This window comes from Callithrix jacchus, chromosome 12 (assembly GCF_049354715.1).
Source record: "Callithrix jacchus isolate 240 chromosome 12, calJac240_pri, whole genome shotgun sequence".
Lineage (NCBI taxonomy): Eukaryota > Metazoa > Chordata > Mammalia > Primates > Cebidae > Callithrix > Callithrix jacchus.
Genome location: NC_133513.1, coordinates 126,013,398 through 126,040,648, shown reverse-complemented (window position 1 = coordinate 126,040,648; position 27,251 = coordinate 126,013,398). Strand labels below are relative to the sequence as shown.

General features: G+C 56.8%; 1 protein-coding gene across 6 annotated transcripts in view; it reads right to left on the bottom strand.

Moving 5' to 3' along the window:
- Positions 1-27,251, bottom strand: part of INPP5A (inositol polyphosphate-5-phosphatase A) — a 262,671-nt gene that overhangs the window by 69,509 nt on the left and 165,911 nt on the right. For all 6 annotated transcript variants that reach the window (XM_078346807.1, XM_008978944.5, XM_035269558.3 and 3 more), the window contains 4 exons: positions 21,438-21,501; positions 12,787-12,890; positions 2,689-2,741; positions 648-767 (listed from right to left, as the gene is read on the bottom strand). In XM_078346807.1, the coding sequence (XP_078202933.1) occupies positions 648-767; positions 2,689-2,741; positions 12,787-12,890; positions 21,438-21,501 (341 nt within the window). The remainder of the gene's footprint in view (positions 1-647; positions 768-2,688; positions 2,742-12,786; positions 12,891-21,437; positions 21,502-27,251) is intronic.

The window sequence follows — 27,251 nt, the reverse complement described above, 5'->3', positions numbered from 1 at the left end:
CCTACCTGCCCACACCTACCTCCCTGCCCACACCCACCTGTCCAGCACCTACCTCCCCGCCCACACCTACCTGCCCACACCTACCTCCCTGCCCACACCCACCTGTCCAGCACCTACCTCCCCGCCCACACCTACCTGCCCACACCTACCTCCCTGCCCACACCCAGCTGTCCAGCACCTACCTCCCCACCCACACCTACCTGCCCACACCTACCTCCCTGCCCACACCCACCTGTCCAGCACCTACCTCCCCGCCCACACCTACCTGCCCACACCTACCTCCCTGCCCACACCCACCTGTCCAGCACCTACCTCCCCGCCCACACCTACCTGCCCACACCTACCTCCCTGCCCACACCCACCTGTCCAGCACCTACCTCCCCGCCCACACCTACCTGTCCAGTACCTACCTCTCCACCCACACCTACACCTGCCCACACCTACCTCCCTGCCCACACCTACCTGCCCACACCTACCTCCCCACCCACACCTACCTGTCCAGCACCTACCTCCCTGCCCACACCTACCTGTCCCACACCTACCTCCCCACCCACACCTACACTTGCCCAGCACGCCTACCTCCCCGCCCACACCTACCTCCCTGCCCACACCTACCTGCCCAAACCTACCTCCCCGCCCACACCTACCTGTCCAGCACGTAGCCCAGTGCCTTGTGCCGGATGCCTGAGTACACGGAAGGGCTTGTTTCCCAGGCAACCAGATTGGAAGCATCATGGAAAAGATGGATATTCACCAAGTCAAAGGCACTATGACCAAAAGAGAAAAGGACACGTCACCAAGGGCCGGGACTCCGGGTCACACCTTGTTCTCCCAAGGAGCCCCGGGCATGGGACCTGTGCCTCCATGGGGAGCACCCGAGGCCTGGCGCCTGTCCACCTATTTGTCTGCTGACGAGGCCAGAGGACAGGAAACTCCAGTGACTTCTGAATGTGTCTTTACGTGTGCACCTACTCTGACCAACTAAAACGTGAGCTACTTTTCTTTAGAGAAGTTACAGGCAGCTACGGAAACTCTCACCGACGGCTAAGCTAAGAGGAGGGGCCACCCCTGAGCCTCCGCTGACGCCGCCCAGAGCTGCCGGCTGCACCCATCGGGGACCGTGTAAGGCAGGTGGGGGCACAGAGACAGGAAGCAGAGTGCTTCATTGTGCTCCCAAAGGGAAGATCCTTGGGAAGCTCCGTGGGCCTGGCTGTTGGCCTCCAGGCACACAGACTCCAAGGCCTGATCAAGGCCTGAGCCTCTGTCACAGTGCAGGGGAGCCTTGGCACCTGTGGCGAGTAGGGACGTGACCCCTCACCAGGGGAGGTCAGTGCAGGGCTCGGCACGGTTTGGATGCTGTCCCACAAAGCCTCACTGCCTGCACTCCTGCCACAGGCTCCAAGACCCAGCCCTGTCTCCCTAGCAGGAGGTGCGAGGAATGAGCGTGTACAGGCAGCCTTGCTTGCCCTCCTTCCACCTGTGGTTCAGCTGCCACAATGACCCCAGTGATGCCTGCCAGGTGAGTGTGCCCCGTGTGCCCCCACACCACGCCAAGGCCATTCCTTGTGGCCAAGAGCCTGCAGTGCCTGGGGTGAGCAGGGACCACAGCTCCTTTTCGGTTCCTTCTCTCCTCCCCTTCCCTCCTCTTCCTCTTTCTCATTCCTCCCTTCTCCCTCCTTCTCTCTTCCCCCTCCCCGTTCCCTTCCTCCTTCCTTCTCTCTTCCCCCTCCCCGTTCCCCTCCTCCCTCCTTCTCTCTTCCCCCTCCCCATTCCCCTCCTCCTTCTCTTTGTCCCTCCCCCTCTGCCCTCCTCCCCTTCTCCCTCCCTTTCATTCTCTGAACTCAGCTCTCCTGGTCCTCCTGGGGACATCCTGCCCTGAGCAGCCCCAGGGAGAGGCCTGAGGGGAGGAGCAGAAACCCCCACCCACAGCTCGAGTCCTCTGAAAGCCCCAAGGTGACCTGGGCCAGAACCCCAGAGAAGCCACCCCTGGATGCTGAGCCGCAGCCATGACGTCGTGCGTGCTTTTTAAAGCTGCTGCGTGTGGGGCAACCTGTTCTACGCAGCAGATAATCAAGGAGCAAAGTTTTGGAAACTCATGAGAGGAAAATAAAAGCAGTATTCAAAAGAGGTGTGATCACTGTAGGGACAGGTCAGGGGGCCACCTGGAAGCCACCTTAGGAAAACGGGTGACAGGTTTCTGACTGTTTATCAGGCAGAAAAGCTGAGACAGCACCCTTGAGAACATGTTCACCACAGAAAGGCCAGGCCGGAGGGAACCTGGAGACGCAGGTTCCGCGGTGTCTGTGCTCAGCCTGCCAGTGAAGCAGGCTGCCAGGTGGCTCTCAGCCGTCTCACTCGGCAGCCACGGGGCCAGTGCCAGGAGGCCTCCCTGCTGACTTCCCTGTGTGCGCCGCGGGCTCTGGCCAGCAGAACTCTCTGGCAGCGGGGAGGGACCAGGCCCGTCACTGTGTCTCCACTGGCACTGGGCACCCAGATGTTTGACTTACATGGAATGGTAGCAATGCTCCAAACACATCACGGTGAATAGAAAAGGTCAGAGTGGCAGGTGGGGGCCGGGCAGCGGAGGGGGGGTCCTCGTGCAAAATCAGTAGAGCATCCAGTAAGGTGTGTGCAACATATAAAGGGTAAGAAACATGGAAATTGACGCGGCACAGAGACAGCACGTACCAGTCTGCAATGCACCACCTTGTCCGGATGAAGCCTTTTCTTGACCATTTGCACTGAAAAATAAACACGTCACAGAAATGAGCTGGAGTAAATGGGCAAGAGCAACACGTAGGTCCCACATATTTACAGGACACAGAAGATGCTTTCCAACCGAGAAAACAGCAGTACTGTTTCGGCACTGATGGCATCCTGCTAAAAAGAACGGAGTTGTGCACGTCTCCTCAAGTGGGGCTTGGCACAGAGGCGCCTGCAGGCACTGTCGATGCAGGACGGAGGGAGGGGAAGATGCAAAAAAACAAGAAATGCACCAGCCAGCTGCCTGTGAGCCCCGTGCCCCTATGTGAGAGCAGCTGCAGGGAAGTCACTGTCACTGCTAACACTCGCTGAGCAGTGACTCCCCATGGCCAGGGAGCTCGGGACACACAGGCCCACCCTCGGCTGGACCCCAGAAAACACTTGAGCAGCCACTCCCAGCCAGGCGTCCTGGACAGCAGGTGAGCTGCCCACCCCAGTGGTGTGTGTGGCCTCTCCATGATGTCCCCCACCTACCAATGCCTCTCACCCACTGATGCCCACCACCCTCCAATGCCTCCCCCCCACTGATGCCTCCCCCCACTGACTCCCACCACCCAGGGATGCTCAATGCCTCCCCCCACTGACGCCCACCACCCTCCGATGCCTCTCCCCACTGATGCCCACCACCCTCCGATGCCTCTCCCCAACTGATGCCCACCGCTTACTGATGCCTTCCCTTACTGATGCCCACCACCTTCCGATGCCTCCCCTACTGATGCCCACCACCCTCCAATGCCTCTCACTGATGCCCATCACCCACTGATGCCCAGTGCCTCCCCCCACTGACGCCCACCACCCACAATGCCCACCACCCTCCGATGCCTCTCCCCACTGATGCCCACCCCCACTGATGCCTCCCCCACTGATGCCCACTGCCCACTAATACCTCCCCTCACTGATGTCCATCACCCTCCAATGCCTCTCCCCCACTGATGCCTCCCCCCACTGACACCCATCACCCTCCAATGCCTCTCCCCCACTGATGCCCACCACCCACTGATGCCTCCCCCACTGATACCCACAGCCCACTGATGCCTCCCCCCACTGATGCCCACCACCCTCCAATGCCTCTCACTGATGCCCACCACCCACTGATGCCTCCTCCCACTGATGCCTACCATCCCCTCATGCCTCCCCCCATTGATGCCCACCACCCACAGATGCCCAATGCCTCCCCCCATTGACCCCCACCACCCATGGATGCCCACCACTCTCTGATGCCACTCCCCAACTGATGCCCACTGCTCACTGATACCCACTACCCTCCGATGCCTCCCCCCACTGACGCCCATTACCCTCCGATACCTCTCACTGATGTGTGCCACCCTCCGATGCCTCTCACTGATGCCTCACCCACCCAGCGGAGCCACAGATGGTGGGGCCTGAGCTCTGGTCTAAAAGTGCCCCCCCAAATTCAAGGTGAACAGTCACCAGCAAGAGAGTTCAAAGAGGTGGGTTCTTTAGGAGGCAGCAGGGGTCCCCTTGAGAATGGCATGGAGGCCCTCCTGCCCTCCCACCTCCCACCATGGGAGGGCCTCTGCTGGGCCACCCAGTACAGCAGTGACCAGCCACCACAGCCACTGCGCATGTTCTTCAGTGTGTGACTGAAGAACTGAATTTTAGGTTCCATTTTATCTTCATTAACTTTAAGTTAAACTGCCATGCAGAACAGGTAGCTTCCCAGTCTCGGCATCTTGGGAAACCCTTAAAAACCACGGAAGGTACTGACAGGAGCTGCCGGAAGCCCCTTCCACAAGGCAGAGCTCTCTGGGCAGTGGGGGGGGGGAATGGCAGGGCACCGCCCACTCTGCTCCCAGAAGCAGCCCCGAGGGGCCGTCACTGGCCTGGATGGTGGACGGGCTTGTGCTCTCCACCATGCCCTGAGGTCTGCTGAGGAGACGAAAGCCGAGGGGAGTCCAGAGTTAACTGTGGATGAAACTGGTGAAGGAAGGGTCCAGCCCCAGGAGGCTCAGCGGCTGGCAAGCCCTCCACCTAATACAGAGTGCAGAGCTCCGAGGCTCTCCCTTAGACCCCACCTCCGCACTGCCCACCATCCCCCTTGACAAGCTCCCCAGTGCACACACGCTGGACAACAGATGCCCACACGCTAGGCCCCTGTTCTACTCCCGCCCAGTCCTCCACAGCAGAATGGTCCTAATTCCAGCACTGCGCAAACGCTCTCTGTACGGTCACCATGGCCACCACAGGCAAACTCCTACGGATGCTCACCCTGCATCTCACTCGGCCTCTGGGCAGCATCTGGCGGAACAGCAGCCCCGAAGCCCTGCCCCCTTCTCCCCATCGTCCCCTCCAGCACAGCAGCCCCCACAGCCCCGTCCCCTTCTCCCCGTCCCCTCCAGCACAGCGGCCCCCACGGCCCCGTCCCCTTCTCCCCATCGTCCCCTCCAGCACAGTGGCCCCCACAGCCCCATCTCCTTTTCCCTGTCCCCCTCCAGCACAGCGGCCCCACAGCCCCTGATATCCACCACCCACTGATGCCCACCACCCACTGAGGGGATCCTCCTGGGTCCAGCTCCAGGGCTGTGGATTCCCAGGCACGAGGCCCTTCTTTGCCTGCCCCCACCCCAAGTGCTCCCTGCTCCCCTCCCTAAGTGCTCCCACCCATGCTCAAGAAGCAAAATGCCAAGCTCTGCATGCTGGGGCGCTGAAGCCAGCCAGCCCTTCCCACACACTCCACATTCTTCCCCTGCGCTCTGGACCCGCTACTGCTGCTGAGAAGCACCCTGGCAGACGGGAATGGGAACCTCTGAACGTGTGTGTTCTTCTCTCTGGCTGTTTTAAAGCTGTTCTCTTTGTCATCAATATTCTGAAGCTTCCCTGCCATCTAGGTGTGGGTTTATTTTTATATATCCTGTTCGGTACCCAAATTGTGCTCAGGAATTAAATTTTTTAAAATGTCCCCTTATCACTTCCAACCCTGCTCCCCATTGCTTCTTTCTGGAATTTATATTGGGTGTATCTGAGCCTCTTAATCTTTATGTCTTTTAACTGATCTTTCCCATAAAAATAAAAAACATACAAACAAAGAAGCAAATGAAAATCTTTGTCTGTCTTGCTATGTCCAGGCAAACTCCTTCATGACATCGTCTAATTCCCTGATTCTCTCTTTGACCACGTCTAGACTACAATCTGCTCTGTAATTTTTAATGCAGAATGTTTAATGTTTCCACAGGCTCTTCTTCATATTCCCTTTTCTTATTTCTGTTTTTGTTCAATGACATCGTTTTAATGAATCCTACCCTTTCATTTACATCTCTGAGCAATTTAAACTTACTTGAAAGTCCGTCAGCTTTTTCCAAGAAATCAACTTTATTTGGTGTGAATCTGTATTCTGGTGTCTGCTTGTCTCATAGATGTGCTTGGTTTGCGGTCTCCTGGGGAGTGAGAGAACCCCCCATCGCCCGTGTGGTTCCATGGCTGCCCCACCCAGCACCGTAAAAGGTCTGGGTTCCCTGCTCCCCAGTGATACTGAGGCACCTACAGATGTGCGTCAGGGTCCACAGGTGGCTCTGGCCTTCCTCCTTCTAGGGTTGGTCCTTCTTCCCTCACGTGTGAAGTCCTAGGCCCCAGGTAAGCAACAGTCTTTACTTTTCAGAGCAGTTTCAGGCTTACAGAGGAACTGAGCAGAAGGTAGCGAGTTCCAAGACCCTCCTCCCAGCCTGGACATGCACTTGGATACCAGGCTGTGGCTCGGCCTATTGAGGAGGATCCATCCTCACAGCACAGCTGGCTCTGGTACTGAGCCCGCATCCCCTGCTGCACTCAGGCTGCCCTGCTTGCTGAGTAACAGGGGCTGAGCCAAAGCTCCTGGAGGCTGGCCAAGGCATCCCCAGGCTCCTAGCCCAGCTGCTGTGCAGCACCATGCCCAGACAACCTGGGGAGCTCTATGGCGGGGTGGCGGGCCCCCTGCGGGCTGCACAGACACTCGCGACTGATGCCAAACATGTCCGCCTCCTTTCTCAGGGAGGCCATTTGCCCTAGGGAGGCTCTGTGTTCATTTCCTGTAGGTATCTGTGTCTGCCATGGAAACACACCAGTGGGAAGCTGAGCTGTGGGGAGAAGTGGGTGCTGGCGAGCCACAGTGGGCTCCAGGCTCCTGCCAGCAGTGCAGCTGGCCAGAACACCCCCGGTGTGTGTGGGCGCCCAGTGGGAGGGAGGGAGGCCGAGCCCCAATGTGTGGGCTCGGCAGGGAGCCCAGAGGCTGCTCCCAAGCAACACCAGCAGGACGCCCACCTCCAGACTCACGCTTGTGCCCCTGCCACTCCCCCAAGCCCAGTCACCCCTGTGTAAATGTGCACCTTGCCCCCCACCAAGCATCCCATGGTCTCCTTCCCTGGTGCAGGTGCTGTCCAGTTACCCTGCTGGGACAGCCCACGAGACTGGGGTCTCGGTCCTGCTAGATCCAGAATCCCAGAGTGCATCGTGGAATGAGAGAGCAGAGATGCTCCGTGGCGTGCAGAGGCAGGCGCTTCCCACGGGAAGCAGAGCCGTACCTGGGCACCGCCCATCCTGCCTCCAGACAGGCAGTAGGGCCTGGGATACGGGGCACAGCACCTCCCTGCCCACATGCCTGTGAATTCTGACAGGTACAGCAGAGACCAGAAACTTAGCACACTCAGGTTTTTACCTAGAATTTGCTACAACTGTCAACAGTTTTCCTCCCATTAAAAATGGAAGACATTTGTAAATTTTTTCACCAAAATTAATTATTCCTCTCCTGAGTTTTCAATTACTTGTGTTAATTAAGGTATGCGTGTGTGTCTTGAATATATGTGCATGTGTGTACATCTTGGTTTTTTAGATGTTTAAGTTTTCCACAATAATGGGGGATTCTTTTCAACGTTAATTAATAGACTGAATAAATGAAATGAGACAATGTGTTATTATGAATAACAGAAACTGGTAATAACCGTAATTTTAGGATTCTAACTGGATTTAACATGTTTAAGTTGCAAATGAGCCTCAGAAGATTTAACAGTACATTATTATAGCCGAATATTTTCTAAAGTCTTTGAGGAAACAAGTTCCTTCTGAGATCAGCTCATCAGAGCAGTGTCCAGGCTCCATGTCTGAGGATTTTACAGTGTGAACGAATGAAGCCACAGCCCACTATGTCCAGACCCTCCCATGGCCACGCTGCACGTGCGGTCACATCCTTGGGTTTAGGCTGGGATGCGTGGTGCAGGGAGAGCCCTCAGAAAGAGTGTCCCATGCACCCCTCAGCGGCCCTGCCGGCCCTCAGGACAGGCACTGCCCTCATTTCCCCGGTGAGGAACTGGGGCCTGAAGACTGCCGGCTCTTTGGAGGAAGAACCAGAGTCGGAACCCCCATCCTATTTCCTGCACCGAAGCTCCCACTTTCTGACCCCTTGCTCCCCTTGCTGGCCAAGCCTAGCACGCAGCCAGGACGGGGTGGGGTGGGCCAGGGGGAAGGCGCTCCGCAGAGTCATCGGCAGGTGCAGGGGCCCCTCCTAGAGACCACGCCACCCACGTGCACACCTCAGCACCCTTGCCCTAGGTGAACACGCCCCACGCCCCACGACACCCTTCGGTGCAGGGCCAGGAAATGTGGGGAGGCAGAGAAGGGGGTCTCAGCCACCGTTCACATGCTCAGGCTGGGGGCTGGGGTTCAGGAAGACCCCAGAAGCTTTTGGATGTATACGCTTGTTGCTCAGGCCATGGCAAATGGAAGCAGAGAGTGTATGGGCGGGGCTGGGGGGTCTCCTCACCCCAGGGTGTGTGCAGGAATGTTCTGGTCACTGGCCACCTCAGGAACCCGCAGACGGGAGGGCCACAGCTCTGCACTCCTGAGGCAGCCGCCCCCTGGCCCGTGTCAGCTCCTCTGCTCCCAGAGAGGTCTTCACCTCAGAAATGACACCCACGTCACACGGGGGTGGGGGCACATCCTTCACACGACGACATGAAGTCTCTCTCAGGCCCCTGTTAATAGGGTTCCTTCAGCCGGCAGATGGATAGCAAACCTAGCCGGTTTCATCTGCTAAAAGACGGCATAAATCGCTGAGGAGAAAAGAGAGGCTGCGGGGAGGTTATCAGCACCCAGCCCTCGCGCCGAAGGCCCGCTTAGAGCATTAGTGGAATTAATTCATCTTTCATAAGAGCTTGCAGCCAGCCCTGTGATCTATGGTAACAACCAATTTCTCACTTCGGGCAAAAGGAAAAAAATGACCCGCCCTGATCGACTACACAAATCTGCTTTTTAAAAATGGCCTCACATTATCTGGAGTGTGGCTCCCAGAGGCATCATTTGAAATTCATACCAAGCCAAAAGCACCCATAAATCAGCAGATAAAGTTGTGTTAGTTTCTGTGCAGTGGCGGTAATTATCTGAGACTGCATTATGCCCCCATCAAGGTAATTACATTTAGATTACCCTTAAGTGATGGTAATAAAAAGAAGAGAAATCAGTCTGAAACTAGTTCCTTCCTCCAAAATGTGCTCAAACAAAGGGGCGCAGAGGCCCAGAGGGAGGGGCAGGCCGGCCAGGCTGCCAGGCCCCACCTGTGTCTTCCCCGCCCTCCCTCCTCCCTCCTCCCTCCCGCAGGGACATGGGTGCCACACGGGCTCTGTGAGTTTAAAAACCCTCACTATGGACCAAATTTGAGGAGCTTACAGCTTTTAGAGTAAGAGTTTCCGTTTGTTAATTTACCAGGAGAAGAGGGAATGGCTGAGAACGTTTGCAGGTCACATCAGAGCAGACACATGGGTCCTGGGAGGACTTCTGAGACGGTGACGTGGCAGGGCTGCCCTGACCCAGAGCAAGGCCCCCGTCCCGGCCACCAGCAGCCACGAGGATCTGCTGAGCAGCTGAGCACCACACCGCAGACGGCAATGCACTGCTCTCCCATTGGAGAGATGGGTCCACACGAACACTTGGCGCCTTTTCCTCCCAGGAATCATCTAGTTCCCAAAATGTGCCTTCCCCTCTGCCTGTGGATACAACACTGCAGTCCTGGAGGCAGGTCCATTGCAAGCAGGAAGGGCCTGGACCCAGGCTGGGGGCTGGGGTTCCTGTACAAACCCAGGCTGAGGCTGTTCTTCCTGGGGGAAGGGGCAGCTCCCTATGCGATGGCCCCCACAGACCCAGGCCAGCAGGCCCCTAGTATCACAGAGGACTGAGTGCTGGTTTCAGGGATCGAGGCCAGGGGCTACACCAAACCCCTGCCTCCAAAGGGTGGCAAAGTCACAGCAGAGACCCCCAGACCTTGCCCAGCATCCGCCTGGGCCCCCAGTCTCAGCTCCCCACTTGCTGGGTGCAGGAGAACAGCCTGAGGCGTGGGTGCAAGCAGAAGCCCCTCAGAAGGAGGTCCTGCTAGCCAGAGCACAGGGCTGCTGCGGGGTGGGGTGGGGCTGGGCTGAGGGACAGAGGGGTCAGAAGCCTGTGTGGCTGCCTGGGAGGACCCTGGAGTGTCTGTTTCTTGCTGAGGATCCACTGCCCCCAAGCTTCCCGCCCTGGCTGCCTCTGGACCCTCAGGACACACCTCGGCCCATCCCCAGGGGGCTACAGGGCTCCCTCTGGACTCTCCTACCCCACTCAGGGTAGACAGGACCCAGTGAATACGTGGACACCAGGTGAGGTGGGGACAGCCAAGCAGCACCCGGTCCAGCCACAGCCCTGGATGGCAGTGTAGCTGCGTGGGTCCCAAGACAAGGTGCCGGGTCGCAGACCCCTGCTTGGACCAGCCCGGACCGCCCGCAGCCGCTCTCCTCACGTCATCAGGTGGCAGCGCCTGGCCCTGCCCAGCCCAGGCCCCACCAGCCCCCATGCCTCCCACACAGGGCCCTGAGTCTGTCTCTGGTCACTCTGAGATGAGAGCCTTGGGTGGGCTCACAAGAGGCCCAGAGTTCAGCTCGCAGGCTCTCCAGGGGAGCTACGGCCCCACCTGCCCTTCCGAGGGGCCCATACCACAGGCAGCCCCTTCAGGGAAGACGCTTGTGGCCCAGGGACGTGACTATGCACAGAGAAGGCCCCGGAGCTTTCCTGAGTGTCCTTTTCCAACCGCAGACACCCAGAGTGGAGGGAGGTGAGCGGGAGGTGCCAGAAGCAGGACCAAGGACGGGGCGCCAGCCCACTGACACAGTGTCCTTGGCTGAGGGAAGATGGACGAGGAGGCTGAGCCACAGGGTGACAGGAGCGCCCCATCCCTCACAGGGCGGCCAGAGTCTCTTACTCAAGGTGGGGGCCATAAAGCAAGTTAATAAAGTTGTAGCCTTGCTGGGAGTCAGCTCCGTTGCGGCCTCGGCGGGCACGGCCCTTGTGGAGACAGGGCTGCAGAGCAATCCTCCTTGGGGCTCCGCAGTCACACCCCAGAAAGAGCTCCTGTATCACAGCCTGGATGCACCCAAACCTGCACCCAACTGCCAGCTTTTCCATCTCAGCGCCCAGCCGCTTCCGGCCACGGTGTCCACACCCCACTGTGACGCAGCAGATGGTGAAGGGCAAAGCAGCAAACGCTGCCCCAACAGGCTAACTACACAGCCAGGGAGCCGCCCACAGTGCTGCGTGTGAGGGGCACCAGATCACGTGCACTCCGCAGCAGCTGCCCCAACAGGCTAACTACACAGCCAGGGAGTCGCCCACAGTGCTGCGTGTGAGGGGCACCAGAGATCACGTGTACTCCACAGCAGCTGCCCCAACAGGCTAACTACACAGCCAGGGAGCCGCCCACAGTGCTGCGTGTGAGGGGCACCAGATCACGTGCACTCCGCAGCAGCTGCCCCAACAGGCTAACTACACAGCCAGGGAGTCGCCCACAGTGCTGCGTGTGAGGGGCACCAGAGATCACGTGTACTCCACAGCAGCTGCCCCAACAGGCTAACTACACAGCCAGGGAGTCGCCCACAGTGCTGCGTGTAAGGGGCACCAGAGATCACGTGCACTCCGCAGCAGCTGCCCCAACAGGCTAACTACACAGCCAGGGAGTCGCCCACAGTGCTGCGTGTGAGGGGTACCAGAGATCACGTGTACTCCACAGCAGCTGCACACACACGGCTAACTACACAGCCAGGGAGCCGCCCACAATGCTGGGTGTGAGGGGCACCAGAGATCACGTGTACTCCACAGCAGCTGCACACACACGGCTAACTACACAGCCAGGGAGCCGCCCACAGTGCTGCGTGTGAGGGGCACCAGAGATCACGTGTACTCCACAGCAGCTGCACACACACGGCTAACTGCACAGCCAGGGAGCCGCCCACAGTGCTGCGTGTGAGGGGCACCAGAGATCACGTGTATTCTGCAGCAGCTGCCCCAACAGGCTAACTACACAGCCAGGGAGCCGCCCACAGTGCTGCGTGTGAGGGGCACCAGAGATCACGTGTATTCTGCAGCAGCTGCCCCAACAGGCTAACTACACAGCCAGGGAGCCGCCCACAGTGCTGCGTGTGAGGGGCACCAGAGATCACGTGTACTCTGCAGCAGCTGCACACACACGGTTCGGCAAAAGCGCGTGGCCACTCGAAGGAAACACGCCAATACCTTATCAACCTGTGTCTGGCAGGGAGATGACAAACACCTTCCACACATTCTGATTCTAAACTCTCCGTGTGACGCAGGCGTAACTGCTGGGATGCTGCTGCTCACAGCCTGGCACAGCCACCAAGGTTGATCTGACATCGGACCGTGTCCCACGCTCACACCACAGGCACATGCAACCGACCAGCCCGACTCTCTCACAACCGGGCATGCGGGAGACCCCAGGTGCACACCAGCGGAGCTGAATGATTTTCCTACATCTTTTGGGGAAACTTCTTTTGCCTGGTTATGAGGATTCAGGAATTTGCTGACTGCTGTGCTGATGCCTTAGATTCTCACTGCCCTGACGTGAGGCGGCCCAGAACAACCACAGGAATCTGGATGCCCAGGAAGATAGATTATCGAAGGTAACAACAGGCAGCTTGAGCAGCAACAGCACAAAGTGAAAATTAGGTGTTCGATGCCACTTCTGACTGGCTCGCTCTGGGAAGTGAAGTCCTCGCCACGTACCTCGGGGAAGTAGTCCTGTGGAAACTTCTCCTTCTCCAGCATGGGCGTGCTCTCTAAGGTGTCAGAGTAGATCTCTTTGCCAGTGACCTTTTTATATTTCTTGGCTGGAAGAGAGCAGAAGGATGAGGTGACTATCCCATCGCTGTGCCCCATCCAGCCAGCCTGGAGCATGGCATGTTTCCGTCCCACCCCTGCCCTCTGTGCAGAGTGATAGGGAGCAAGGGAGGCCCCCAGGAGGAGGCCTGGATGAGGGCGCCGACCCCGAACACACCCAGGCGGGCGGCTGCTCCAAGCCTGTGGCTCATAAATCCCCCTCCACGACCTAGAGTTTGACACCCCACTCCATTATCCCTGAGAGCTCCCGGCCTGCAGATTTACAGGAGCTAATTGGCATCCTCTTTTAAACCTGTGAATACATTTAAGAGGGCTGTAGAGTTACCATGCACTCAGACCTCCACATGAAAGAGGGCTGTAGAGTTAGCATTCGCTCACACCTCCACATGAAAGAGGGCTGTAGAGTTACCATCCGCTCACACCTCCACATGAAAGAGGGCTGTAGAGTTACCATCCGCTCACACCTCCACATGAAAGAGAGCTGTAGAGTTACCATTCGCTCACACCTCCACATGAAAGAGGGCTGTAGAGTTACCAAGAGGGCTGTAGAGTTACCATCCGCTCACACCTCCACATGAAAGAGGGCTGTAGAGTTACCATCCGCTCACACCTCCACATGAAAGAGGGCTGTAGAGTTACCATCCGCTCACACCTCCACATGAAAGAGGGCTGTAGAACTACCATCCGCTCACACCTCCACATGAAAGAGGGCTGTAGAATTACCATCCGCTCACACCTCCACATGAAAGAGGGCTGTAGAATTACCATCCACTCAGACCTCCACATGAGAGGGCTGTAGAGTTACGATCCACTCACACCTCCACATGAAAGAGGGCTGTAGAATTACCATCCACTCAGACCTCCACATGAAAGAGGGCTGTAGAGTTACCATCCGCTCACACCTCCACATGAAAGAGGGCTGTAGAGTTACCATCCGCTCACACCTCCACATGAAAGAGGGCTGTAGAGTTACCATCCGCTCACACCTCCACATGAAAGAGGGCTGTAGAGTTACCATTCGCTCACACCTCCACATGAAAGAGGGCTGTAGAGTTACCATCCGCTCACACCTCCACATGAAAGAGGGCTGTAGAGTTACCATCCGCTCACACCTCCACATGAAAGAGGGCTGTAGAGTTACCATCCGCTCACACCTCCACATGAAAGAGGGCTGTAGAGTTACCATCCGCTCACACCTCCACATGAAAGAGGGCTGTAGAATTACCATCCACTCAGACCTCCACATGAAAGAGGGCTGTAGAGTTACCATCCGCTCACACCTCCACATGAAAGAGGGCTGTAGAGTTACCATCCGCTCACACCTCCACATGAAAGAGGGCTGTAGAGTTACCATCCGCTCACACCTCCACATGAAAGAGGGCTGTAGAGTTACCATTCGCTCACACCTCCACATGAAAGAGGGCTGTAGAGTTACCATCCGCTCACACCTCCACATGAAAGAGGGCTGTAGAATTACCATCCACTCAGACCTCCACATGAAAGAGGGCTGTAGAGTTACCATCCGCTCACACCTCCACATGAAAGAGGGCTGTAGAGTTACCATCCGCTCACACCTCCACATGAAAGAGGGCTGTAGAATTACCATCCACTCAGACCTCCACATGAATTTATTTAATAACATCGATTTCCTCCCCATTTCCAGCCTCCATCACTCATACTCCAGGGAGGAGGTTCATGTGCCATGGAGAGAGGGGTGGCTCATGGCAGGGCACCTCTCAGGCGGGCTTTGCCAATGGTTGCCTGGCACCTCCCTGGAGCCCCCCATGGATAGCCAAGGCCCAGGGACACAGGCCCCCATAGACAGGGCTGCTCTCACTATTGTTCACAGCCAGGCTGCAGCCTTTCTAATGGACAGGTAGCTCCACACCCACACCAGGGTGTGATCAAAGTTGGCAGGGAGGGTATCCATTCCTCAAACTCCTGCTTGCCCCAGCGGGCATATGGCTGCTGCTCTCTTTGCAAGATGCCACAGGATGGCTCCTGGGCCACTGAGGTGATGCTCCTGGGTCTCAAGGAGGCTCCTGGAGACCACTTTGGAGCAGTGTGTTGTGAGCCACAGGCAGCTCCAACCTGCACTTTCTGGGGTGTTATCCACTCAACTGCAGCAAGAGGGACAGAGAGGGCAACCTGAGGACTGTGGCACCATGGGCCATGGTGCTGGCTTGACACTAAGGGGGCCAAGGTGCTGGCTCGACACTAGGGAGGCCAGGAGTCCCAGGCAAAAACAGAGTGCTGTGGTCTTGCCCAACCCTGAGTGCCATGACCTGGCCTGGCCCTGGGTGCTGTGGCATGGCCCAGCCCTGGGTGCTGCAATCTGGCACCCTAAATGCTACAATATGGAGCCCTGGTGCTGCAGTCTGGTGCCCTAGGTGCTGTGGTCTGGCCTGGCCCTGGGTGCTGTGGTCTGGCCTGGCCCTGGGTGCTGTGGTCTTGGCCCTGGGTGCTGTGGTCTGGCCTGGCCCTGGGTGCTGTGGTCTGGCCTGGCCCTGGGTGCTGTGGTCTGGCCTGGCCCTGGAAGCTGTGACCTGGCCTGGCCCTAGGTGCACAGTCCTGGATGCAGGTGCCTCACTGACAGAAAACAGCACCAGATGTTTCAGCAACTTATGGAACATAGACAGAACCAGAGTCCATTCCCTAGACTCAGAGCTGTTCATAACTATATATACATCTCTGATCTTTCTCCCCAGACATGGAGACAAATCCTGAGATGGCTCAAGGACATTTGTCCTGAGCCCTTGCCCAGAGATTTCCCCACCCTCACAGTCATCACTGGGCAATCACAGGTTCTTCTCATTCAGAAGACAAACCCCATTTGCATATCTAGAAGCTGGTTCCCTGTAACAGGAAGGCAGCAAGTACAGAGAGTTCTCATCCTCTCCCCCAACCTGCACGCAGCGCCCCCTTACCAGCAGCTGGCACGAGGGTGGAACATGCCTAACAGCTAAGAAGCCAGCATTCAAGCGTGACTATCTGAAGGTTGAAGTTCACTTTAGGGATGGCTCATGGTGCTGCACATTCTACAGGTATCGACACGTGTATGATGTCACATGTCCATGACTGCAGTGGCCTCACTGCCCAAAATCCTCGGCATGCCACCCAGCCATCCCTCAGTCCTACCCCACACAGCCACCACAGTCCTTTCACCGTCTCCACAGTTCTGTGTTTTCCAGAGTGTCGCAGCTGGAATCACACAGTGCAGGCTTTCCGGGTTGGCTTCTTTCATTCATAGCAGGCGGGTCAGGTTCCTCCATGTCTTCTTGAGGCTAAAGCTCATTTCTTTTGTTTTTTTTCTTTGAGACGGAGTTTCGCTCTTGTTACCCAGGCTGGAGTGCAATGGCGCCATCTCGGCTCACCGCAACCTCCGTCTCCCGGGTTCAGGCAATTCTCCTGCCTCAGCCTCCCGAGTAGCTGGGACTACAGGCACGCGCCACCGTGCCCAGCTAATTTTTTTGTATTTTTAGTAGAGACGGGGTTTCACCATGTTGACCAGGATGGTCTCGATCTGTTGACTTCCACTTACTCCCCCTCTAACGCTTTTCTTTTTCTTTAGGTAAAGCAGAGTTTCTGGCCTATATCGTATTTCCTTCTGTTGAAGAACTTCTTTTAGCATTTCTTGCAAGGCAGGTCTACTGGCAACAAATTACTTCAATTTTTGCTTATTTGACAAAGTTAATTTATCCTTCACTTTTGAAGAATAATTTTTTCTCAACATAGAATTCGAGGTTGATTTTTTTCTCCTTATAATGCTTTAAATATTTCACACCACTCTCTTCCTTCTTGCAGCCTCCGCACTGCAGCTTGTAAGGGGAACCCCAGCAGGACCTGTGGAACAGCCTCACACTGCAGCTTGTAAGGGGAACCCCAGCAGGACCTGTGAACAGCCTCACACTGCAGCTTGTAAGGGGAACCCCAGCAGGACCTGTGGAACAGCCTCCCCACTGCAGCTTGTAAGGGGAACCCCAGCAGGACCTGTGAACAGCCTCCCCACTGCAGCTTATAAGGGGAACCCCAGAAGGACCTGTGAACAGCCTCACACTGCAGCTTGTAAGGGGAACCCCAGCAGGACCTGTGAACAGCCTCACACTGCAGCTTGTAAGGGGAACCCCAGCAGGACCTGTGAACAGCCTCCCCACTGCAGCTTGTAAGGGGAACCCCAGCAGGACCTGTGAACAGCCTCGCACTGCACCTTGTAAGGGGAACCCCAGCAGGACCTGTGGAACAGCCTCACACTGCAGCTTGTAAGGGGAACCCCAGCAGGACCTGTGAACAGCCTCACACTGCAGCTTGTAAGAGGAACCCCAGCAGGACCTGTGAACAGCCTCTGCACTGCACCTTGTAAGGGGAACCCCAGCAGGACCTGTGGAACAGCCTCACACTGCAGCTTGTAAGGGGAACCCCAGCAGGACCTATGAACAGCCTCCCCACTGCAGCTTGTAAGGGGAACCCCAGCAGGACCTGTGAACAGCCTCACACTGCAGCTTGTAAGGGGAACCCCAGCAGGACCTGTGAACAGCCTCACACTGCAGCTTGTAAGGGGAACCCCAGCAGGACCTGTGAACAGCCTCCCCACTGCAGCTTGTAAGGGGAACCCCAGCAGGACCTGTGGAACAGCCTCCCCACTGCAGCTTGTAAGGGGAACCCCAGCAGGACCTGTGAACAGCCTCCCCACTGCAGCTTATAAGGGGAACCCCAGCAGGACCTGTGAACAGCCTCACACTGCAGCTTGTAAGGGGAACCCCAGCAGGACCTGTGGAACAGCCTCACACTGCAGCTTGTAAGGGGAACCCCAGCAGGACCTGTGGAAGAGCCTCACACTGTAGCTTGTAAGGGGAACCCCAGCAGGACCTGTGGAACAGCCTCACACTGCAGCTTGTAAGGGGAACCCCAGCAGGACCTGTGAACAGCCTCGCCACTGCAGCTTGTAAGGGGAACCCCAGCAGGACCTGTGAACAGCCTCACACTGCAGCTTGTAAGAGGAACCCCAGCAGGACCTGTGAACAGCCTCCCCACTGCAGCTTATAAGGGGAACCCCAGCAGGACCTGTGAACAGCCTCCCCACTGCAGCTTGTAAGAGGAACCCCAGCAGGACCTGTGAACAGCCTCCCCACTGCAGCTTGTAAGGGGAACCCCAGCAGGACCTGTGGAACAGCCTCGCACTGTAGCTTGTAAGAGGAACCCCAGCAGGACCTGTGAACAGCCTCCCCACTGCAGCTTGTAAGAGGAACCCCAGCAGGACCTGTGAACAGCCTCACACTGCAGCTTGTAAGGGGAACCCCAGCAGGACCTGTGAACAGCCTCACACTGCAGCTTGTAAGGGGAACCCCAGCAGGACCTGTGAACAGCCTCACACTGCAGCTTGTAAGGGGAACCCCAGCAGGACCTGTGAACAGCCTCACACTGCAGCTTGTAAGGGGAACCCCAGCAGGACCTGTGAACAGCCTCCCCACTGCAGCTTGTAAGAGGAACCCCAGCAGGACCTGTGAACAGCCTCCCCACTGCAGCTTGTAAGGGGAACCCCAGCAGGACCTGTGGAACAGCCTCACACTGCAGCTTGTAAGGGGAACCCCAGCAGGACCTGTGAACAGCCTCGCCACTGCAGCTTGTAAGGGGAACCCCAGCAGGACCTGTGAACAGCCTCACACTGCAGCTTGTAAGAGGAACCCCAGCAGGACCTGTGAACAGCCTCCCCACTGCAGCTTATAAGGGGAACCCCAGCAGGACCTGTGAACAGCCTCCCCACTGCAGCTTGTAAGAGGAACCCCAGCAGGACCTGTGAACAGCCTCCCCACTGCAGCTTGTAAGGGGAACCCCAGCAGGACCTGTGGAACAGCCTCGCACTGTAGCTTGTAAGAGGAACCCCAGCAGGACCTGTGAACAGCCTCCCCACTGCAGCTTGTAAGAGGAACCCCAGCAGGACCTGTGAACAGCCTCACACTGCAGCTTGTAAGGGGAACCCCAGCAGGACCTGTGAACAGCCTCACACTGCAGCTTGTAAGGGGAACCCCAGCAGGACCTGTGAACAGCCTCACACTGCAGCTTGTAAGGGGAACCCCAGCAGGACCTGTGAACAGCCTCACACTGCAGCTTGTAAGGGGAACCCCAGCAGGACCTGTGAACAGCCTCACACTGCAGCTTGTAAGGGGAACCCCAGCAGGACCTGTGAACAGCCTCCCCACTGCAGCTTGTAAGAGGAACCCCAGCAGGACCTGTGAACAGCCTCCCCACTGCAGCTTGTAAGGGGAACCCCAGCAGGACCTGTGGAACAGCCTCACACTGCAGCTTGTAAGGGGAACCCCAGCAGGACCTGTGGAACAGCCTCACACTGTAGCTTGTAAGAGGAACCCCAGCAGGACCTGTGAACAGCCTCACACTGCAGCTTGTAAGGGGAACCCCAGCAGGACCTGTGAACAGCCTCCCCACTGCAGCTTGTAAGGGGAACCCCAGCAGGACCTGTGAACAGCCTCACACTGCAGCTTGTAAGGGGAACCCCAGCAGGACCTGTGAACAGCCTCCCCACTGTAGCTTGTAAGGGGAACCCCAGCAGGACCTGTGAACAGCCTCCCCACTGCAGCTTGTAAGGGGAACCCCAGCAGGACCTGTGGAACAGCCTCCCCACTGCAGCTTGTAAGAGGAACCCCAGCAGGACCTGTGAACAGCCTCACACTGCAGCTTGTAAGGGGAACCCCAGCAGGACCTGTGAACAGCCTCACACTGCAGCTTGTAAGGGGAACCCCAGCAGGACCTGTGGAACAGCCTCACACTGCAGCTTGTAAGGGGAACCCCAGCAGGACCTGTGGAACAGCCTCACACTGCAGCTTGTAAGAGGAACCCCAGCAGGACCTGTGAACAGCCTCACACTGCACCTTGTAAGGGGAACCCCAGCAGGACCTGTGAACAGCCTCGCACTGCACCTTGTAAGGGGAACCCCAGCAGGACCTGTGAACAGCCTCACACTGCAGCTTGTAAGGGGAACCCCAGCAGGACCTGTGAACAGCCTCACACTGCAGCTTGTAAGGGGAACCCCAGCAGGACCTGTGAACAGCCTCGCACTGCAGCTTGTAAGGGGAACCCCAGCAAGCTGCAGTGTGGAGGCTGTTCCACAGGTCTTGGCCATTTTCTCCGGTTTCCAGACCTATTCTTACTCCATGCTTTTCAGTTTGTGAGTTTCTAACACACACCTTCCAGTCTTGCCGCATCTAGTCTGCTGCTGAGCCACTGCTTCACTTCCAGCAGTGTTTTTGAGTGGCCGCTTGCTGCCCACTCCTCATGTTGTTCTTATCAGTTTTCCTGCGGGGAGGGCCCTGGGGAAACTTTTGCTAGAGTGAAGTGTGTATCTCGTGTATAGGTTTAAACACACTGTAGGCTCACCAGCCGCCTCATGACTGATTTAACGTAGTAGTAAAATATGTATTCGAATGGTCACTGAAAAACAGAGAATTTCTAAGGATCTGGAGCTTGGCGAGGCTTGATGCACAAACTCCTTGTGCCAACTTCCGGCGGCACACGTGGCGTCCGAGTGCCCCTCTCTCCCTACTCTCGTGGCAGCTCGGTGCCAGAGCACATAGCACACGGGTGCCGTGTCTCCTGAAACGGAGCGAAGAGTGCCACCAGCTGGCTCCCACGATTCTGTGTGGCTGTTCCTGCCACGGGGCTCCTAGGAGGGCTCGGATGCTAGAATTTAGAAGGATCTGAAGATCTTCAGGTAACAGGGCAGTGAGAAATCATTCTGCGGGCCAGAATCTTGCTCTCATCGCCCATGAAATCACCACTCAGGCAACTGAGATGAGACTGTGCTACGGAGTCTCCTAAGAGGCAACTCGTCTCCCGAGGAAGCACACACGGAATCTGAACCCGATGACACTGTTAGTGGCTCTCCACAGTTGCTACAGTGCACAGAGCACTTCAGATGGGTGTGACCTGCCCCACAGGCTGTGTGGGGCTCCAGGACTCACACACACAGGAAACAGGAGTGTCAGGTGGGAAGCCATCACACAGACACCGCACAGACCGCGTGGGCACGCACAGAAGCACCACACCCCGCATAACTCCCTCGCTTGTCCCTGACACAGACATGAACAGGAGGGGGCAGCTCGTGTCAGGAGTGTCTCAGGGCCAGTCTTTTCCATGAAGACACACACACAGCATGTGCCCATCAAACGGGGACACTGTTCACAGCACAGAGGACTGCTCCTACCCGTCCTTGTTTCTGAAACATGCAACCCTCTCACTAGGCTTTTCATTTTCTCACACTGAATGGGAACACAGATACTAACTCTTCCTTCCTCTTTACTCTAGGAAAGCCACATCCCCACCAGAGCTGTGCCACGGAGCCCGTGTGAGATGGCCAAGGGGCCTCCAGTATAGGTCCGGGAGACCCCTGGAGTGACTGCTGGCCAGTGGCTCAAGACACCCAGCCCACAGCAGTTGCTCACAGAGACAGGGCAGCAGGGGCCTGGGGAAGCCAGACACTGGGAGGGGCGGGTGCCGAGACAGAATCCCAAAGATGGCAGTCTTACCTTTAAAGTCAAATTGGTAGATGTTTTTTAAGGATTCATGAAGAAAATAAAAGCTTCCTAGTGCCTGCAGAGCAAAAAGAGAAATCAAATGAGAGACTGGTGCTGGGAGTATTTCTAAAGCATTGTTTTTAACAATAAATGAAATAAGCTATTTTAAACTAGGTAGAGCAAGTGTTTAACCAGTTGCAATTCAATCACAGTTACTGAGGCACAAGACGTCAAGCACAGGTAAGCTGCCAACACCCAAACTCCACCAAGCTCAAGGCAGGCGGTGAGCCATGCACTGGGTACTGGCTCCAGCAGGCGCCGGTCCCACAGGCCGGACATCTAGTGGACCAGACTCTCCCGGCACCGACACCTGTCTCTGTCCTGGGGCCTGTGGCCTCCCAGCATCAGCTCCACTGCACCCAGCCCTGCCCTGCCCCACCCGGCCCCACCCTGCCTAATTGACCCAGAAACTGCCAGTATCTCCCACTCACAAATCAGCCCAATGGGTGCAGAGCATGGGGATCTCTGTTCTCCACCCCAGAGAAGGCAAAAGTACGGGCTGGACGCCGCACGGCTGTCTTGACGGACACCACACGACAGTTACTTGTTGATTTGAACTTAAGTTTCACACGCTGGTTTCTACATTTGAACCTGTATATATGTGCATGCAGTCCATGCGTATTGACGTGTGTGTCATTTCTGTGTATTTTTTTGTTTTGCTAAATCTGGCAACCTCAACAAAGGGCCCGGTATAACTCTGGGGTTGTAATGGCAGCGATAAAACCATACACCTTTGTTAAAACTCACCAACTGTGCTCCAAACAGGGCGAATCTTACTGTCTATAAATTAGACCTTTATAAATCTGACTCAGCAAATGAGTCAGGTCTCACAGGAGAAACCTGCGTGCCCTGTGGGTGGCAGGTGCCAGAACAAAGCAGGGGAGATTCTGAAAGGGTGAGGCCAGGTGGGCCGAAGAGGGCACATGGGCTCAGTGGCAGATGGAGGGCAGGGGCTGCCTGTGGAGAGCCCGGCTGTGACTGGTCCACACAGGCCCTCCCACAGGAAAGAGACTCTGAGCCACTGAGGGTTCTAACCCCAGTTCCGCATTCTGAAAAGGGCCTGTCCTCAGACAGCTGAAAGCAAGGCTGCATTGCTCTCTCACTGTCTGTGCGAGCCTGTGGGCAACACGAGGGTGACGCCTGAGCATCACCTAATTCCAAAGCCCCGCTGGTACACACTCATTACACTCATGTACACACATGCATGCCACACACCTGCACACACACTCAGTGTACACTCATATGCACTCACACGAGCACACCCTCACAGGCACTCACCCACACACCTGCACACTCGTGCACACATGCACATGCACGCACTTGCTCACACACTTGCACACTCGTGCACACATGCACACGCACGCACTTGCTCACACACTTGCACACACACTTCACACACTCATGCACTCACATGAGCACACACAGGCACTCACCCACATACCTGCACACTCGTGCACACATGCACATGCATGCACTTGCTCACACACTTGCACACACACACTTCACACACTCATGCACTCACATGAGCACACACAGGCACTCACCCACACACCTGCCCACTCGTGCACACATGCACATGCACGTACTTGCTCACACATTTGCACACATTCACAGACACACACTCATGCACTCACATGAGCACACACAGGCACTCACCCACACACCTGCACACTCGTGCACACATGCACATGCACGCACTTGCTCACACACTTGCACACACACTTCACACACTCATGCACTCACATGAGCACACAAGGCACTCCCCCACACACCTGTACACTTGTGCACACACATGCACACACTTGCTCACACATTTGCACACATTCACAGACACACACTCATGCACTCACATGAGCACACAAGGCACTCACCCACACACCTGCACACTCGTGCACACACATGCACACACTTGCTCACGCACCTGCACTCACTTGCTCACACACACACAGACTCACGCACTCTTGCACTCCTGCTTTGTTTTGGGCAGAACCGTGACCCCACAAGCCCTCAGTCCTGAGCATGCCAGCATGAGCCTCCTGCTGAGATCCGTCCTACAGAGCCGCAGAGCTGATGTCTCTCTCAGAAAGTCAAGGGCAATGTCTGAACATCACCTAATTCTAAGGTCCAAGCTTCAGGCTCTGCAGTCCCCAGGGAAATGTGCTGCTGCTCCCTCCCGGACCACTGGTCCCTGGGGTGGCTGTCGCAGGACAGGGCTACAGGAGGGTGCGCCACACTGGGCTCAGGAGGTCGCTGCTCCCTCAGAGGCGCAGGGTGACGGGCACAGTGCATGGTGAGGGGACCCCTGTTCTGGGCCTGCTGAGGGCCAAGGTTGTCAGTAACTCTGGCCCGGTCGGTCCCTGTCCACAGTCCCTGGGACCCTGGGTCAGATCTCTGAGGTCTCTTAGGTCGTCTCTGTTTTGAGGCTGATCCCCAAGACATGAGAAATCCCTTGGAGGCTGCACAGCTTCTGCTCCTGGGGCGTGTGTGCAGCACAGGGCGGGCCGGAGTGACGGTGAAACCCATCTTTACTGAAAATACAAAAATTAGCTGGGTATGGCGGCGGGCACCTGTAATCCCAGCTACTTGGGAGGCTGAGGCAGGAGGATTGCTTGAACCCAGGAGGCAGAGGTTGCAGTGAGCCAAGATCGCACCACTGCACTGCAGCCTGGGTGACAGAGTAAGACTCTATCACAAAAAAATAGAAAATGAAAATTAAAAAGCCAGTGTCCAGGCTTTTCTTTTGCAAAATAGAGTTGAGACCCTCTTCAGCAGGAAGGTCATGAGCCACATTCAGCACAAAGTCAAGAGAGGAAGCCACAGACCCGTATCCCATAGACTGTGCCCTGTAGACCTGTGTTCCCCATAGGCCTGTGCCCCGTAGACCCATTCCCCGTATGCCTGTGCCCCGTATGTCTGTGCCCCGTATGTCTGTGCCCCGTATGCCCGTGCCCCGTATGCCCGTGCCCCGTATGCCCGTGCCCCGTAGGCCCGTGCCCCGTATGTCTGTGCCCCGTATGCCCGTGCCCCGTATGCCCGTGCCCCGTATGCCCGTGCCCCGTATGCCCGTGCCCCGTATGTCTGTGCCCCGTATGCCTGTGCCCCGTATGCCCGTGCCCCGTATGTCTGTGCCCCGTATGCCTGTGCCCCGTATGCCCGTGCCCCGTATGCCCGTGCCCCGTATGTCTGTGCCCCGTATGCCTGTGCCCCGTATGCCTGTGCCCCGTATGCCTGTGCCCCGTATGTCTGTGCCCCGTACGTCTGTGCCCCATATGCCCGTGCCCCGTATGTCTGTGCCCCGTATGCCCGTGCCCCGTATGTCTGTGCCCCGTACGTCTGTGCCCCATATGCCCGTGCCCCGTATGTCTGTGCCCCGTATGCCTGTGCCCCGTATGCCCGTGCCCCGTATGCCCGTGCCCTGTATGCCCGTGCCCCGTATGTCTGTGCCCCGTATGTCTGTGCCCCGTATGCCTGTGCCCCGTATGCCTGTGCCCCGTATGTCTGTGCCCCGTATGTCTGTGCCCCGTATGCCCGTGCCCCGTATGCCCGTGCCCCGTATGCCCGTGCCCCGTATGCCCGTGCCCCGTATGCCCGTGCCCCGTACGTCTGTGCCCCGTACGTCTGTGCCCCGTACGCCTGTGCCCCGTACGTCTGTGCCCCGTACGCCTGTGTCCCGTACGCCTGTGCCCCGTACGCCTGTGCCCCGTACGCCTGTGCCCCGTACGTCTGTGCCCCGTACGTCTGTGCCCCGTACGTCTGTGCCCCGTACGCCTGTGCCCCGTACGTCTGTGCCCCGTACGCCTGTGTCCCGTACGCCTGTGCCCCGTACGCCTGTGCCCCGTACGTCTGTGCCCCGTACGTCTGTGCCCCGTACGTCTGTGCCCCGTACGCCTGTGCCCCGTATGTCTGTGCCCCGTATGTCCGTGCCCCGTATGTCCGTGCCCCGTATGCCCGTGCCCCGTATGCCCGTGCCCCGTATGCCCGTGCCCCGTATGTCTGTGCCCCGTATGTCCGTGCCCCGTATGCCCGTGCCCCGTATGCCCGTGCCCCGTATGCCCGTGCCCCGTATGCCCGTGCCCCGTATGTCTGTGTCCCGTATGTCTGTGTCCCGTATGTCTGTGCCCCGTATGTCCGTGCCCCGTATGCCCGTGCCCCGTATGCCCGTGACCCGTATGCCTGTGCCCCGTATGCCTGTGCCCCGTAGGCCCGTGCCCCGTATGTCTGTGCCCCATGGATGAAATGCAACGTTCCCTTAGCCGCCATCAGCCCTTCCTCACAGAGGACATCCCTTCATTTGTCTCAGCTGGAGAAAGCATTAAGTAAATAAATGCTGCTGCAAACATTTAAACTATTACCGCATTTAATGTGATAAAGTGAACAGAATATTATAAAGTTTGTAACAAATAAGTGAAAAATAAATTGCCAATGCAGGCATAGAAACTGCAATTTATAGTCCAAAAATCCATAGTTAACGCTAATAAACACTGAAACTCAGAGATCAATAGAACTTTTTCGGTGTTTACCCTGTTCTATCATGTGGTGCAGAGCACCCATGTATCAGAGACACTAGGACGACAGGCCAGGAGCGTGTCCAGGGACAGGAAGTCCCCAGCTTGCCCACGCTTCTGACCACAGTGCGTGTCAACAGTGTGTCTGTCACATCTGAGAATACTGACTCCTTGCCTCTTGCTAAAAATAGTTAAAATACTTTTTACATGTTTATAAACAAGACTGTAAAGAGTGCTCCTTAATTCTGCATTACTGAAATGCAGCCACTGGCTGTGATGTTTCTGCTATGACTACCGACATGGTGGAGCCCTCCAACCCCTGCCGGGAAGTGGCCTTCACTGGACAAAGCCAAGTCCCTGGGGCACCAAGGAGTAGATCAAGTGCAGGCCACACAGAAGACACAGGCCCCTGTGAACCTGTGGCCTGGCTGGGGCTGTACTGGTGGGACCCAAGCATCTGCAGGCAGCCTCGGAGGTAATGGGCAATTAAGGCTCCGTCACCACCCATCAGAATCCCTTACCAACTGAAGTGCCATCACCACCCATCAGAGTCCCACAGCAACTGAAGCTCCATCACCACCCATCAGAATCCCTCACCAACTGAAGTGCCATCACCACCCATCAGAGTCCCACAGCAACTGAAGCTCCATCACCACCCATCAGAATCCCTCACCAACTGAAGCTCCATCACCACCCATCAGAATCCCTCACCATCTGAAGTACCATCACCACCCGTCAGAGTCCCACACCAACTGAAGCTCCATCACCACCCATCAGAATCCCTCACCAACTGAAGTACCATCACCACCCATCAGAGTCCCACACCAACTGAAGTGCCATCACCACCCATCAGAGTCCCACAGCAACTGAAGCTCCATCACCACCCATCAGAATCCCTCACCAACTGAAGTACCATCACCACCCATCGGGCACCCACACCAACTGAAGCTCCATCACCACCCATCAGAATCCCACACCAACTGAAGCTCCATCACCACCCATCAGAATCCCACACCAACTGAAGCACCATCACCACCCATCAGAATCCCTCACCAACTGAAGCTCCATCACCACCCGTCAGAGTCCCACACCAACTGAAGTACCATCACCACCCATCAGAATCCCACAGCAACTGAAGTACCATCACCACCCATCAGAGTCCCTCACCAACTGAAGCTCCATCACCACCCATCAGAATCCCTCACCAACTGAAGCTCCATCACCACCCATCAGAATCCCTCACCAACTGAAGTACCATCAC